The sequence below is a fragment of the Gymnodraco acuticeps genome, unplaced genomic scaffold, assembly GCF_902827175.1.
Source record: "Gymnodraco acuticeps unplaced genomic scaffold, fGymAcu1.1, whole genome shotgun sequence".
NCBI lineage: Eukaryota > Metazoa > Chordata > Actinopteri > Perciformes > Bathydraconidae > Gymnodraco > Gymnodraco acuticeps.
The window spans coordinates 747,873-761,341 of record NW_022992344.1 but is presented as its reverse complement, the minus strand read 5'-3'; the positions used below and the strand labels follow the sequence as shown (position 1 = coordinate 761,341).

Below are 13,469 nucleotides of genomic sequence, written 5' to 3'. Positions count from 1 at the left end.
GGTATCAAAATGGGAGTTGGAAGGCCTGGGGCTGTCAGGCAAGGGATAACACACCGTGAGAAAATCCAAAATCCTGCCCGATAAGAATTTAACCAAGCCTGGCTTCTCCATAGTAATCCGGCGTGCCTCTGCCAGGACAGCCTCTCGCTGCTGAACCCTGGACGTTCCCAACCATCGATACGAGCAGTCATCCAAAGCAAAGGAAAACTCCAATAGCTCCTGCTCAAAAGGATCTGCTGGGCCCATATTTGGGTCGGGTTGTAATGTTACGGTGTGCAGGAAGCAGGACCCAAATGCAGATTTAAGTGACAAAATAATTCCTTTATTTCAAGGCTACAATAATCAGAGACAGAACAGAACACTCACCGCAGTTTACTCACAACACAAGACAACCCGACAAAGAGAGACAGAAAACCCAGAACTTAAATACACCCAGGACTAATCACATAAACACGAGACAGGTGAGGAGGGAGGAGAAAACACAGAGGCACCAGGTGAACACAATTGGGTAATCAGGGAGGGAAACAGACAGAAAGCAAACAGGCAGGAAACGGGGGTGAACACTTTACAAAATAAAACAGGAAACCCAAAGATAGAAAAAGACAAGAAAAACACCAACACAGACAGATCCTAACAGTTAGTTAACTTTCACATTGGAAAGAGGTGTTTCTAGGGGATAAAAGGAGAGAAGCAAATACGTGGAATATATTAATCACCTTCTGTGTTCTTATTTTACCCTCACTTAATCACTGTTACTTGGAAATTCGCCACATTTGAATTTGATTGAGTCAATTCAAACTTTGGTGCCTGCTATATTGACCAAAAAAGCGGCGTTATACTGCTTAAAATGATGTTGTACTTCAGTGACATAGTTTGAGAAAACAGAAAACTACAAACCTTTGTAATTTGCCACTGGGGAGCCACTGAGCGCTGTGCTCTAGATCCCACTCAACAAAAACAATCCTTAACATGTTATAACAATTATATATTTACAAAACACAGAGTACATGTCCAAGAAATCACACTTTCTAAGTATAACTACAGATGACCTGGAAGACTTAGAACTTAGAATTAAACAGGCACTGAGGAATTATTTACTTCAGCGGACTGCGTTTGTTATCCAAACTGATTGGACATTCAGATAAAAGTTGACACATTTTAACCTTGAAGTGAATATCACTTAAGCCCTTTGCCCTGTTGCACTTCTAGATCAGCAGTATGTATCGACTTGCATCTGAGCTCATTAGACTCTGGACCACGTTTCCTGTTTATTAGGCATTTCACATACAGTCAGAACGTTACTCATTCTTAGTCTATTTCAGTCTATCCATACAATTTGATTTTAAAACGTAGAGGAATCCAAAAAATATTACTATCGATCCAAAAGTCACTGATATGATAAGACTGATGGTTTGTGAGAGAGAGATTCCTATTAATTGCTTATGTTATCAATATAACCTTACATTGGCACTGCAATGTTGCTGATCTCTGAAATGGGTGGGAATCTCGTTGTGAGTTACGTTGTTCGCAGCAGCCTCAAACACTAAAATAGCATTGACATGTTCAAGACTAGTCAATATGCCTGCGCTGCACGGAAGAACAACAATATTCATTTGTGCATGCTGTGAAATAATTGTTGAATAGCAATAGATTATAATTAATTGCATTTATTGTAGTGCTGAAGCACCCCCCAGGATTGCCAAAGCACCCCTAAGCACCCCCAAGAAATATGTGTTTTTTTTGTTTTTTTCGAAAATTATTATTATTATTTTTATTAAATTAAATCAGAAAAATGATTGATTACATCAATGCAAATGTGAAACAAACAAATGTTTGACCAAAAACATAAAGCCAACACAGGTGATATGATTATGCCAATGGCCAGCACCCATTAGATTTTTGACCTACCCATAGGCTAAATTACTTTGTGACACTTGAGTGACTTCCTGTTAGTTGGAGCCCCACATTATTTGCTAACAGCAAAGTGACAAATGGATCGTTTTTTAGTCCTTAAACGTCCACATGTGGACACTCAATCAAAACCAACTGAAAGCGAGAGGGATTCTGCACATAATAGGCCTCGTGAGTACAAGTAGCTTACTTCTGGGTCTCTGTGTTTCATTCAAGCTCTGCTCTGTGTGTGTGTGGCACGAGCCATTTTGTGTGCGTGCGCAAGCGAGCGAGAGAGAGAGAGAGCTCGCGCACCGGTGGGAGAGCTCGCGCACCGGTGGGTATCTACCGGAGATCGTTATGGTTAGCATCTGGTGCTAGCTAGCCAAGCTAACGGATATAAGGAGCTTTTTCAACAACAAGGTGGAGGGAGAACTCTCTCCAGATAACCTCAGCTCAGGTGAAGTAAAGGACTCTCAGTGTTTAGATAGTTAACTTTAGTCTAGTTATCTCAGTGGGTCTCAAACGGTTTGTTTTAAAAGGGGAGTGATTTGTAAAATATCTATAAAGAAATAGAAAATCTGTTTACAGTTCTGTTTCATATGTATGTTGAGAGATACAGTATATCCATAGATCTCTTCATTTTGCTCTCAAAGTGCACCAGATTGATGCTTTTAACTTCAATATTAAAAAAAAAATCTTCCCGGGGGAGCTTGCTCCACTAGAGGAGGTGAGGCCCACTCCCCAGTTGTAAAAATAGCACTTTACCCCCGCGTATGCCGTGAGCTGATTACCGAGCCTTCATTGTAACAGTCGCGGGTACACTGTGTGTGCGTGTGGGGAGTGTTGCAGTAGAAAATTCAACTGTAGCGCTGGTGCATTAATGGAAAACTATTGAAGCAAACAAGAGACAGAAGTATTTGAATTTTATTAGACACCGAATTTATAGCATTGAAAATAATTACTTTGAAAATCATGAATCTGAATTTGTTTTGCTCCGAATTTATCTATGTGAAATAAAAATTTAAAAATTCAAGTTAAAAAAATTCGAATGTTCAAATTCAAGTGAAAAAAATTCGACGTCAAATATTTCGGTGTTTAAAATTCGATGTAAAAAAATTCGGTGTGTAAAATTCGACGTCAAAAATTGCGATGCAGCCTCATCCGGGCTACTCAGACAGGATAAGCAATCGAGCCCTAATGCAATCAAACCGACTTCTGGCCTATCAGAGCCAAGCGGCAAACCCCGGGACAGTGCGGTGAAGCCCAATGCTGCAAACTGTAGGCGATGGATGCAGATGGGAGCAATTCCCGTAGACCCTTTGTTAAAATGTCCAACTTAACATCAGAAAATGAACATGTTTCTAGCCTGGATCTACAAAAACATATTCTGTATAGAGTTAGATTCCCCCTTCATGACAACGGGACTGCTGCTCCTAGCTCCTCTCTGCTAGCTCCGTTAGCTCCGTGATGCTACAGCGGCTCAGCTCATGAGGAGAACACTACTTGAACTCGGCCGTGTTTGTTGTGTTGGCTCCTGGTGGACTATTCGTCCTGCAAATATAGGATTTATCTGCCGTTGAAACAGACCGTCCATGAATGCAGTTTCTTCGGTAAGTCAACCCTGCGTACTTTATGTTATGTTACTGGTGTTTTTATTAAGCTAACGTTAATGAATGTTTAGAGTTGGGGTAGCATTTGAGCAATCGTAGCTCCATCTGTGCTAACGATGCTATGCGTAGCATCCAAGAGTGTAAAACATTAAGTGGGATGCTACTGTCTACCAAAAGGCTTCTGTGCGAGGTTGCTAAAATAAGGTCATCTTTGTACGTTAGATAGTTAGTTTGCTATTTAGGTTACTGTATGCATTGTTAAGGTTCATTTAAATTCGCTATGCTCTACTATAGCATACAATAGACTAGCTAACGTCAACGTATTGTTGAAGAGAGGCTTAGTGTATATTAAATCAACCTCACAATGAAATATGTGTATCTTTAAAATATGAACGTCACATTTCAAGATAATAACGCTCCCTTAGATATTGTAATATGGTTTGTTGAACTGGAGTTATTTATTGCAGCTAACCGCCTATCCGACGAACATTGTTGTTTTAATATTATTACCAATGCCTCTTTTAATTGTATTATCCTCACACTTGAGAAACAGCCTCATCGTGGCTGTAGAACAGAACATGTAACTTAATTCCTGCATTTAAGGACGATGAATAGCGTAGTCAATGCTTTAGTGACAAGGAAATGATTTGTTTAAATATTATATATGACGTTATCTGTGACTTCAGTGGAAATTAAGCTTATCCATTGCATTGCATTTGTTCAATAGGTTTGTGTCTTACCCCTATGTGTGTGATACATATGAATATGGCATATGAAAACAAATTAATTTGACTGACTCATGAAAACCTCATCCAAAGTAACAGTAAAATAAAAAGGACCTACACAATAATACTCAATCAAACTGATACAGTATAAGGACTGTGATATCCAGCCATTTCTGAAGTATAACAATAAGATTATGACCTGTTTTTAAAAGAAGATAAAAAGTTGTTTGCATGGAAAGAAGTCTGTAACCCACGCATGTAACTTTACATCTGTTTGTTCAAAGTCTCCTTAAGGTGATCCAGACAGGCTGGACCAGAGTAGGAGAGACAGACCTGGACCAGAGGAGGAGAGACAGACCTGGACCAGAGGAGGAGAGACAGACCTGGACCAGAGGAGGAGAGACAGACCTGGACCAGAGGAGGAGAGACAGATCTGGACCAGAGGAGGAGAGACAGACCTGGACCAGAGGAGGAGAGACAGATCTGGACCAGAGGAGGAGAGACAGATCTGGACCAGAGGAGGAGAGACAGACCTGGACCAGAGGAGGAGAGACAGACCTGGACCAGAGGAGGAGAGACAGATCTGGACCAGAGGAGGAGAGACAGATCTGGACCAGAGGAGGAGAGACAGACCTGGACCAGAGGAGGAGAGACAGACCTGGACCAGAGGAGGAGAGACAGACCTGGACCAGAGGAGGAGAGACAGATCTGGAGTCCTAGCAGCAGAGAACTTCAGCACGGATTCCAAGGTACACCTTTTTCATGCTTTACAAAGAATGCATAAAGTAATGACTCTAATACACTGATAGACATGCCATTAAACATGACTGAATACTAGATCACCTACACATCAGTGATGTTGAGTGGACTTTCTTAGCAAAAGGTTACATTTACATTTTACCAAGCAACATCACATAGTGAGAGCTGCGACCCTTTGTCTTTCAGTGAGACAACCGGACAGAGCAAGCTTCTACAGTTGCACTAAGTTTTGATAACAGTTAAATATTATTTTAATAATACATTTATTTCAATGTTGATGAATTTAGAACGGTTTATTCATAATCTGATTATCTTTGCAGTACACTGTTGGATTTAAAAAACACATTCAAATAAAAAATCATTATATTTATGAACAAACAAACACACCTCTTTCTTAAATAACACACTTGCTCAGCAATAATATGTTTTTTGATATTTCTGTTAGGAAAGGACACGCCTGAGAGACAGGACTGCTTCACCATGTTCTCTTTCTCTGAGGGTCCAGAAGAACATCCAAGAGGGAAAGGAAAAGCTGATGTGATGAGATTTAAGAGCAGTACAGGACATTCACTAAGAGACACTTGTATTGTAACACAAAGACCTGCACACTGAATAGTTTTGTAGTCTAATAGGAATTGTCTAATACAATTCGAATACTTCTGTCTCTTGTTTGCTTCCATAGAAAACCCTTAATGTTTGAGCACCCTCTATGAAACGTCAAGCTACCCCACAGCACCCCCTAGAGAAAATCTCTGGCGCCGCCACTGACGACAAATATAAATAAATGAATACATTATAATTCTTAAGATTTCAGTCATATTTTGTTTGGTGCCTGTGACGGGGCTCTATTTGTCCGTTCACAAACACTGGCCTAGTCGGTCGGGTTAAGCTCCAAAACTTTAATAACAGCAACAAAACAAAAAAAACGGAACCAGCACAATTTAAACAGCAAAATAAAAATCCAAAACAGGCCGTCCATCACTCATTAGAGTAAACATGCTCTGGTGTTGCCTTCTCTGCAACCATCTCCTGAACATGTCCCAGCTGTTGCCTTCATTGCAACATTCTTCCAGTGATCCTCCAGGGCCAAAAACCGTCAATGTTGAACCCATAGCCCCTCCCACAAACTTACCGTCAACAGGTGACGCAATTACCTCAAACCACATTGTCAACATTAAAAAAATCCGACCCAAACATAAACAGGTTAACCACCTCTTAACATAATCATTTAACAAATTAACAAACACACAATAAATAATACATTGCATGGTTCCTTTTTAGGAAGAGAGCAGGAAATGTTTGGTGTGTGACTGTGTGTGCGTGTGTGTGTCGGCTGTCAGTGGCGGAGTCAGTCACTCATGTGATCCGCTCTGTCACAGTGCCACCCATGGTTACCGATGGTAAGTGCATGTTTGTTCAACTCATAGCTTTGCCGGATTGTGTTAACATTCTAATAATACCACATATTCAAAGCTATTTTAAAGTGCAGCTATACAAACCCTGGGCAAAAATTATTATTTGTGCATTGATTTGATAAAGAATCCAGATTTGTTATGGTGGACTAGCCTCGCCCCTTGATTTTTGTTTGTTACGCTACTATCGATTTATTTGATATTGTTTTTTTAGCTTGATCCCAAACCAGAGGAAGCTTGCTCCCATACATTATATAAGTTAGCTTGTCACAGCCCAATCTGTCGGCCATAGAGCAACGATGTAAATCCGTTGACATCAATGGGTTGCGTTTGTTATTTAGAAAAAGAAAAAGGTCAAATCAAGCTAACTCTTGCTGGTTTCTTCGATATTCCGAACAAAAACTAAATTGAATTGTGGACCCCAAGACGAACAGCCAATGCTCACGCTAGTGCAAATGTGGATCCTAATAAAGAAATTGCATTACTGGTTTTATTGAATAACTACCACTATAACAAGGGGACAGTAGATTGTTTTAGAGCTGGAGTTTGAGATGATCAAGTTTGTAAGAAATATGACAATAACTTTACGGCATATTGATTCTCTACTGGACAATGCTCTTTGTTTGGTCCATTTCATTGTATTGACTGACAGATGGGTCAACTGGCACAATATTAAGTGCTGACCTCACCTACCAAGCCTTATTTTAGCTTACACTGGTGCCGAAAACGAGCATACCCTTTGCAAATTGTCCTTCCTATTTTCCTGATGGCAGAATTAACAGTTTTTTATTCCTCCAAAAGTCACAGTGAGATGTGGATGGCTCAGTGACTTCAATTATCCTGACCAGTGATGTCCTGTTGGACCACTTTTTCATTGTCTATATCTATTGATCGTGTGACTACATTAGAATACGTGATGGCTAATGAGACTCAAGGTTTTTTTTTGTTGGGTTGTTGAAGTCATTAAAGCCTGTTCTCTTTCGTACCTGGCTTTGTTTACATCATCAGTCCGTATTGATTCCAATGTCGCATTGAAATATTGATGGTTATATAGGACCAAGATTATTTTGGGTTGCTGATGGAATTTGAACACTTCGCTCTTTGCTAAACACATCTACATACAGATGTAGCACTCTAGAATGGACCCCACCCAACGGATTCCAGTGGCTGGAAATGTAAAGCCCTCCCACTACTACTGAGAGGGCGTTGCCAGATTTCCAATTAAAGAGCAACTTGCAGGTTTTTTTTTTTTTCTACATTTATGCTTAAACTTGCTTGAAAATTCCAATTAAAAAAAGTGAATGTAGGATTTGATATGTTTTACGAGACATAAGGGCAGGAATTCAGAGGGAAAGGAGCAATTTTGAGCTCTGCTCTAAAAAACGGCTTTTTTTTAAGGTCATACGTCAAACGCGTCATATTACATCACAAAGGGTAAACATCTCCGCTCTCTGACCGCGGGTATAGTTAGTAGTTGCGTTGAGTTGAGCGGTTGTGTTTTAGTGAGCTGGTATTTTTACATTGTATTTCACCATTTGTAATCATGGTGCAGTATTGTGTGTGTGCAGGTTGCACAAACACCAGCCTGTCAGGACATCGAGTCCACAGTTTCCCTAACAGGAAAAGAAAGCTAGCTAGCTTTTGGTCCTGGGTTCGTTTTGTGCAGACAAAGACACTGAACTTCAATGCTGCGTCTGTGACGAAAAACGCAGTCGTTTGTGGCGCTCATTTTCGACCGGAGGATTATGAGTCAAGTGATGTGAGGGAGTGCAGTATGGGATATTGAAGCCAGGACCGTGTGAGGCTGATAGCTAGTGCGGTTCCGTCAATACACACAGCTCCGGCAGGAGCAGCAGCAGCCGCCGGAAGCGGCGGGAGTGAGAGCGCGGGAGCGTCGGTCAGAGATTCAGCAAAACGAACACGTGAACTGTGCACCGTAAGTATTGTTTTTCTAACGTTTGCTAACTTCCAAATTAGTCAGTATAATGATTTCAATAATGACAAGCAACATGTGTTTAGTATTTATTGTTGTAAGTTAATGTTGCTAGCTTGTTAAACCCACTTGCTAAGTCATAATGGATAATGTTAGCTAGAATTGGCGTGGGGACTTTATTTGCATAGCTAATGGCGCGTGTGCTATTTATTTGCATGTGTAATCATGTGTTTCATGTGTGTGTTTTCAAGACTTTGGGAGACAACAGTACTGCAGATTCACCTACAGCCAGTGATGCTGGGCTTATAGACCCAGAGCAAGAGGTCGTCTCTCCACTGGTTCCTCAGCCAACATCTGTGCTTCACTGCGGCTCACAGTGTAAGCTCAGACCTTTCCACCGTTCATCAGATAAATGTAACACAGAAAAGGTAAAGACAGGTAAAGACTCGGCATAGTTTTTGTACATGTTAAAAACATATTAGAAAAACATCTCAGTATGATGCAGGCTGTTACAACTCCGAGACGTGCTATGACCTCAATAATTAACATATAAATGAATTAAAACATCTCAGCCCGAATGTCAACAAAACCTGAACATAAGCTTTGTAAAGGTAGATTGTATGGCAGGGCTGTTGTTTATGGCAGGCACAATTATATAATATATATATTTTTATCCTAGCTGTCCAGGTACAGCCCAGGATGGTCAGTGTGGGGTGTCAGACAGAATCTCCACTGCCCAGTCCTGCACACAGTGATGATGAGGCATCTTCTGTAACCATGGACCACCCTGGGGATATGCCATGGAGCCCAGAGGAGGAAATGATGAGCGAGTCGTCTGACGAGGAACCATCAAAAGAGCCCCTGCAGCGAACTAATGTTGATCTCAAGTAAGGCTTCTTTTAATTTGAGATGATGTGTATTCCCAAATTGTGTCAGTCAGAAATAACAAGTGGTTTTTTTTTTTTTCAGTGCTGCTGACAAGTTCATTGTGTGCCAAACCCAGCTGATGTCCTTGTTCACCATTTGCCCTTCCTCTTGTGGGGAAACCCAGGGTAATGTGGAGCAGCAAGAGGGAACATATATAAAGATACAACAAGTAAGAGGATATGTGTGAATTCCACTGATGTAAAAATAAAGGTTGTATCATAACCTGTATGTAAATATTTGTTTTATTTTATTTTTATGTTTTATCAATTCACTGTGTCTATACTTCATTAGTTTTATGGTATAATTGATTTTTGACTGACTAAGAGTTGTACTGGCAATGTTCTGCTTTTCACATCTCTTAGGTATGTGCAGCATGTGGGTATGAGCGTTTTTGGCAGAACCAGCCAATGCTGTACAGAAACATGCCAGCCTGCAACCTGTTACTGAGTGGGGCCATCCACTTCTCAGGTTGCATGGCTACCCAGACAATACGGATGTTGAAACTGTTAGGGCTTCAGTGCATCAGTGTCGGCACCTTCTTCCGCCATCAACGCCTGTACACAATCCCTACTATCGTGCAGGCCTGGCAAAATGAGCAGGCTGGGATCATCCGAGAACTGAAGGAGATGGGGGGTGGGCTAATCCTCTCTGGTGACTGCAGGTAGAACACTTCAGCTTGTATTATTGATATCAAAAAGAGGTCAAAAACAATATTTCAATTACATTCATTTAGCTTTATCCAAAGCAACTTACAATAACTGCATTGCATTGTTTTTTGGGCTTTAACGTCTGAATTAAACTGTTTTTGACACTCATAGGTCAGACTCTCCTGGCCATTGTGCCAAATATGGCACCTACTCCTTGATCGAGGACAGAATAAACAAGGTTTTGGATCTTCAACTTGTCCAGGTAAGTTAACGTTATCAGTCACACAAATCAGATGTGCTTTCGTCTGATGTGACACGGTTAGTGATATGACTGCATAATGTTGTTTTACAGAGCTCAGAGGTCCCAAGCAGCACCTGGTGTGAACTAGAGGGTCTGAAACGCAGCATTGACTTCCTTAAGGAGCAACACATGCAAGTTTCAGCAATTATTACGGACCGAAATCGCCAGGTAAAGACACACAAGAACGAACAGACATGTACACACAAAGATTCTTGGCGCACCATATTAACAGCAAAAACTACATTTTCTTACTAGTTATTAAGTAATTAAGGTGTTGTGTTTCACTCTTTAGGTTGCCAAGTGGGTGCGGGAGGAGTTGTGTCCAGGAGGAACGAGTCATTTCTTTGATATCTGGCATATTGGTAAAAGAATGTTTCTTGATGTTGGTAGGTTTGATTAGGCTGAAATTTGTTTATAATTACATTTTCTTTTTTAACATTTTGTTTCTGTTGTGAAACAGGTCTAGGGAAAGCTTTGGATGCTGCTGCAAAGGAGAGGGAGTGTGAGGACCTGAAGCTGTGGAGGCCAGCCATCATCAATCACCTGTACTGGACTGCAGCTTCAACTTCTGATGGAGATCCAGATGTGATGGAAGCCAAGTGGCAAAGTATGGTGAATCATGTTCAGGACATCCATGAACACGGCACTCCTGCATTTCCCTGCTGTGCACATCCACCTCTGGAGGGAGAAGCAAGGGACAAGGAGTGTCTGGAACCAGGTAACGTACTCTGTACACTGTGTTGCTGAAACATCTTAGTCGTCCAAGTGCTTGTTAGTTTATTTTGGTTCCAGAGCCCTCCATCAATATATAACCCAAAGTGTGCTAACACATTAACATGGCGTTATATAAATAACACCTGATAGTATCACACAATCGTGCTTTATCATTGTAGGTAATACATGCATATGTAGACAATTCTAGTAACATCAGAACAAAATATGTGTTTGTACAGGAACAACTTCAGCCATTAAACTGGAGAGGGTGACTTTGAGAACAGCATTGGTGAAGGATGTCCGGAAGTTGTCTCCACAGCATCAGACCTATTCCCTGGAGGCATTTCACTCCCTCATCCTCCACTTTGCACCAAAGCACACTGGGTTCTCCTTCCTTGGGATGTACAGCAGGTAAATATGATGTGATGGTGAAAGAATGTGTACAGCTTAGGGATGTTAATAATTAACCATTTAACCGTTAACGGACAATACGAAGTTTAACCGACTAATGCTATCAGTTAAACAGTTTATTCACATATGTACAAACAACTTGTGAACGGCATAATCTGCTTTTTCTACAGGCTTCTCATGGCAGCCCTGCACTTTAACCATAATAGCAGCAGAGAGGTTGCTCGAACCAGTGATGGTGAGGTGCGTTATGCAGTTCGCTACCCAAGGTTCTGCAAAGATGGCTGGGTAGTTCGCCCTATCAAGGAGAAGCCATTATACGGTTAGCTGTTGTGCGAAAATTGAAGTAACTTGAAAGTTTGAAGTGAAAAGTTGATACAGCGTATTTTTGGTATATTCATTTTAATGACACCTGATATATAAGAGGTGTGTTGCATCATGTTATCACTAATATATGTGTGGTTTTATACATTCCTGTGTGTTAATAGTTGAAGGAACAAAGTACATTTTTCCTCTTAAATATAGAGGTTTTTTATATTCAACAATGTTCCCTTTTTCTTAAAAGTAGATTAGCGCAATAGTCTTTTTCTTCCACTTTTACATATAATCAAAAGGGTGGTTTTTTGGCTAGTTGCAAGTAAGTAAGGTGCAGTATAACTGGTGAGTTCTGTTTTAAGTGAAAAGATTACCCGTTAAGTGTTTTTCAGAAAGCCTTGTTGCAGTTCGAGGCCATGAGTTTCTTAGGTAATCATCAATGGTCTTTGCAAAATAACAAGGGAACTCCAAGGGACATTTTCCCCAGATAGAAGGCAGTTACATTCTTGTAGTTAATGATGCATGACAGGCAGACCTATAAAAAGGGCCTTGAGAACTGGGTCACACAATTAAGGTCTGAATAAAATGTATGTATTAAATTGTGCTGAGCAATGCCTGTGGTTGCATTCTATTGACTTCTCTGCTGTATTCTTTCATGTGTGTGGGTAAAATTGCTACAACATTGTGGAGTAGTTTAATAGCTTAAACATGTTTTATTACTCTGCATAAAAGGGGGATGCAGTTGTGCAGGACAGGAGACTAGGTGGGGGAGGGGATATTCTGCTTAAGATCTCCAACAAACAGGGAAATCTATTCTACATATCTTGAATGGTATATGTGTGTGTTTAATTACTTTGTATTAATAATAGCAGTCTGTGTAAACAAACGATGGAGATATGAGAAATGAAATGATTATCTTTGTGAGCAAGGGGATATTCTTTGGACACAGCTCAAGCCTCTGGAATGTGCAGAAAAGGGTGTGTGTGAAAGTCTATGCAAGAAAGTGAGATAACGGACACCAGATGTATTTTGCTACAACCTCAGAGACACTTGTTTATTATCTGGCTGGCTCGCGCTGATTCGTTACGACACGCCATCTTTTTGCATCTCCCAATGAGATGACCTGACCCAGCTCCTCCCGTCTTGTTGTATAATATAAGCTTGCTCTGTATTGGGTTCGTTCTCTTTTTCCTCCTGCTGCGAAGGCCGAAAGATCACAACAGCACGAGAAACCAGAGCAGGAGTGCTCCTAATTGTATTATATTGAATTGTATTGCATTGGATTATTACCTTTTATAATTAAAACAGATTATTGTTTAACTGGTATCCTGGTGTTTTCTGATTTCCTTCCTGTTGTGATTTCAAGCAGCTCGCCAAACGACACGCGGGGCCGAGGTGGGTTTTGAAACCACTCTGGCGCCAACACTGTTTTACTCGGTCCCTAAATATTATTTATTGTGTGATGCATCTGTGATCACTTGTTTCCTTCCTTCAGCATACGCTGCAGCCCTGATGGAGTCTCTGAGTGAGGGCTACTCCAGGTCACCAGAGACTCTACGAGAGAGCAGTGCAGTCTTGTCCTCCACTGCCCCTGCCCCCCTTTCCACTTCCTGCCAGGAGATCGCCAAGGATGAGGCAGTTGGCCTTTATCTTAACACAGGAAATTAGTGTGAAACCAGCAGATTCTAAAGGAAAACATGCCTACACACAGCAATTTCAACACCTTCTTCATCCAACTTGTTGGCTCGCTTAGAGGTCTCCCTTGCTGCTGTCCAGTGAGATTCTCCACACATGAACATATTAATATATAAACATATTCTATTTA

At 40.9% G+C, this 13,469-nt stretch overlaps 1 protein-coding gene across 1 annotated transcript; it reads left to right on the top strand.

Moving 5' to 3' along the window:
- Positions 1 to 8,289: 8,289 nt before the first annotated feature.
- Positions 8,290 to 13,288, top strand: LOC117541557. Its single transcript, XM_034208760.1, has 11 exons — positions 8,290 to 8,335; positions 8,584 to 8,710; positions 9,012 to 9,219; positions 9,302 to 9,428; positions 9,622 to 9,920; positions 10,078 to 10,168; positions 10,259 to 10,375; positions 10,500 to 10,569; positions 10,668 to 10,925; positions 11,161 to 11,332; positions 13,140 to 13,288. Exons 3-11 carry the CDS (start codon positions 9,032 to 9,034, stop codon positions 13,171 to 13,173), a joined length of 1,356 nt encoding a protein of 451 aa, XP_034064651.1. The 5' UTR covers positions 8,290 to 8,335; positions 8,584 to 8,710; positions 9,012 to 9,031; the 3' UTR covers positions 13,174 to 13,288.
- Positions 13,289 to 13,469: the final 181 nt, after the last annotated feature.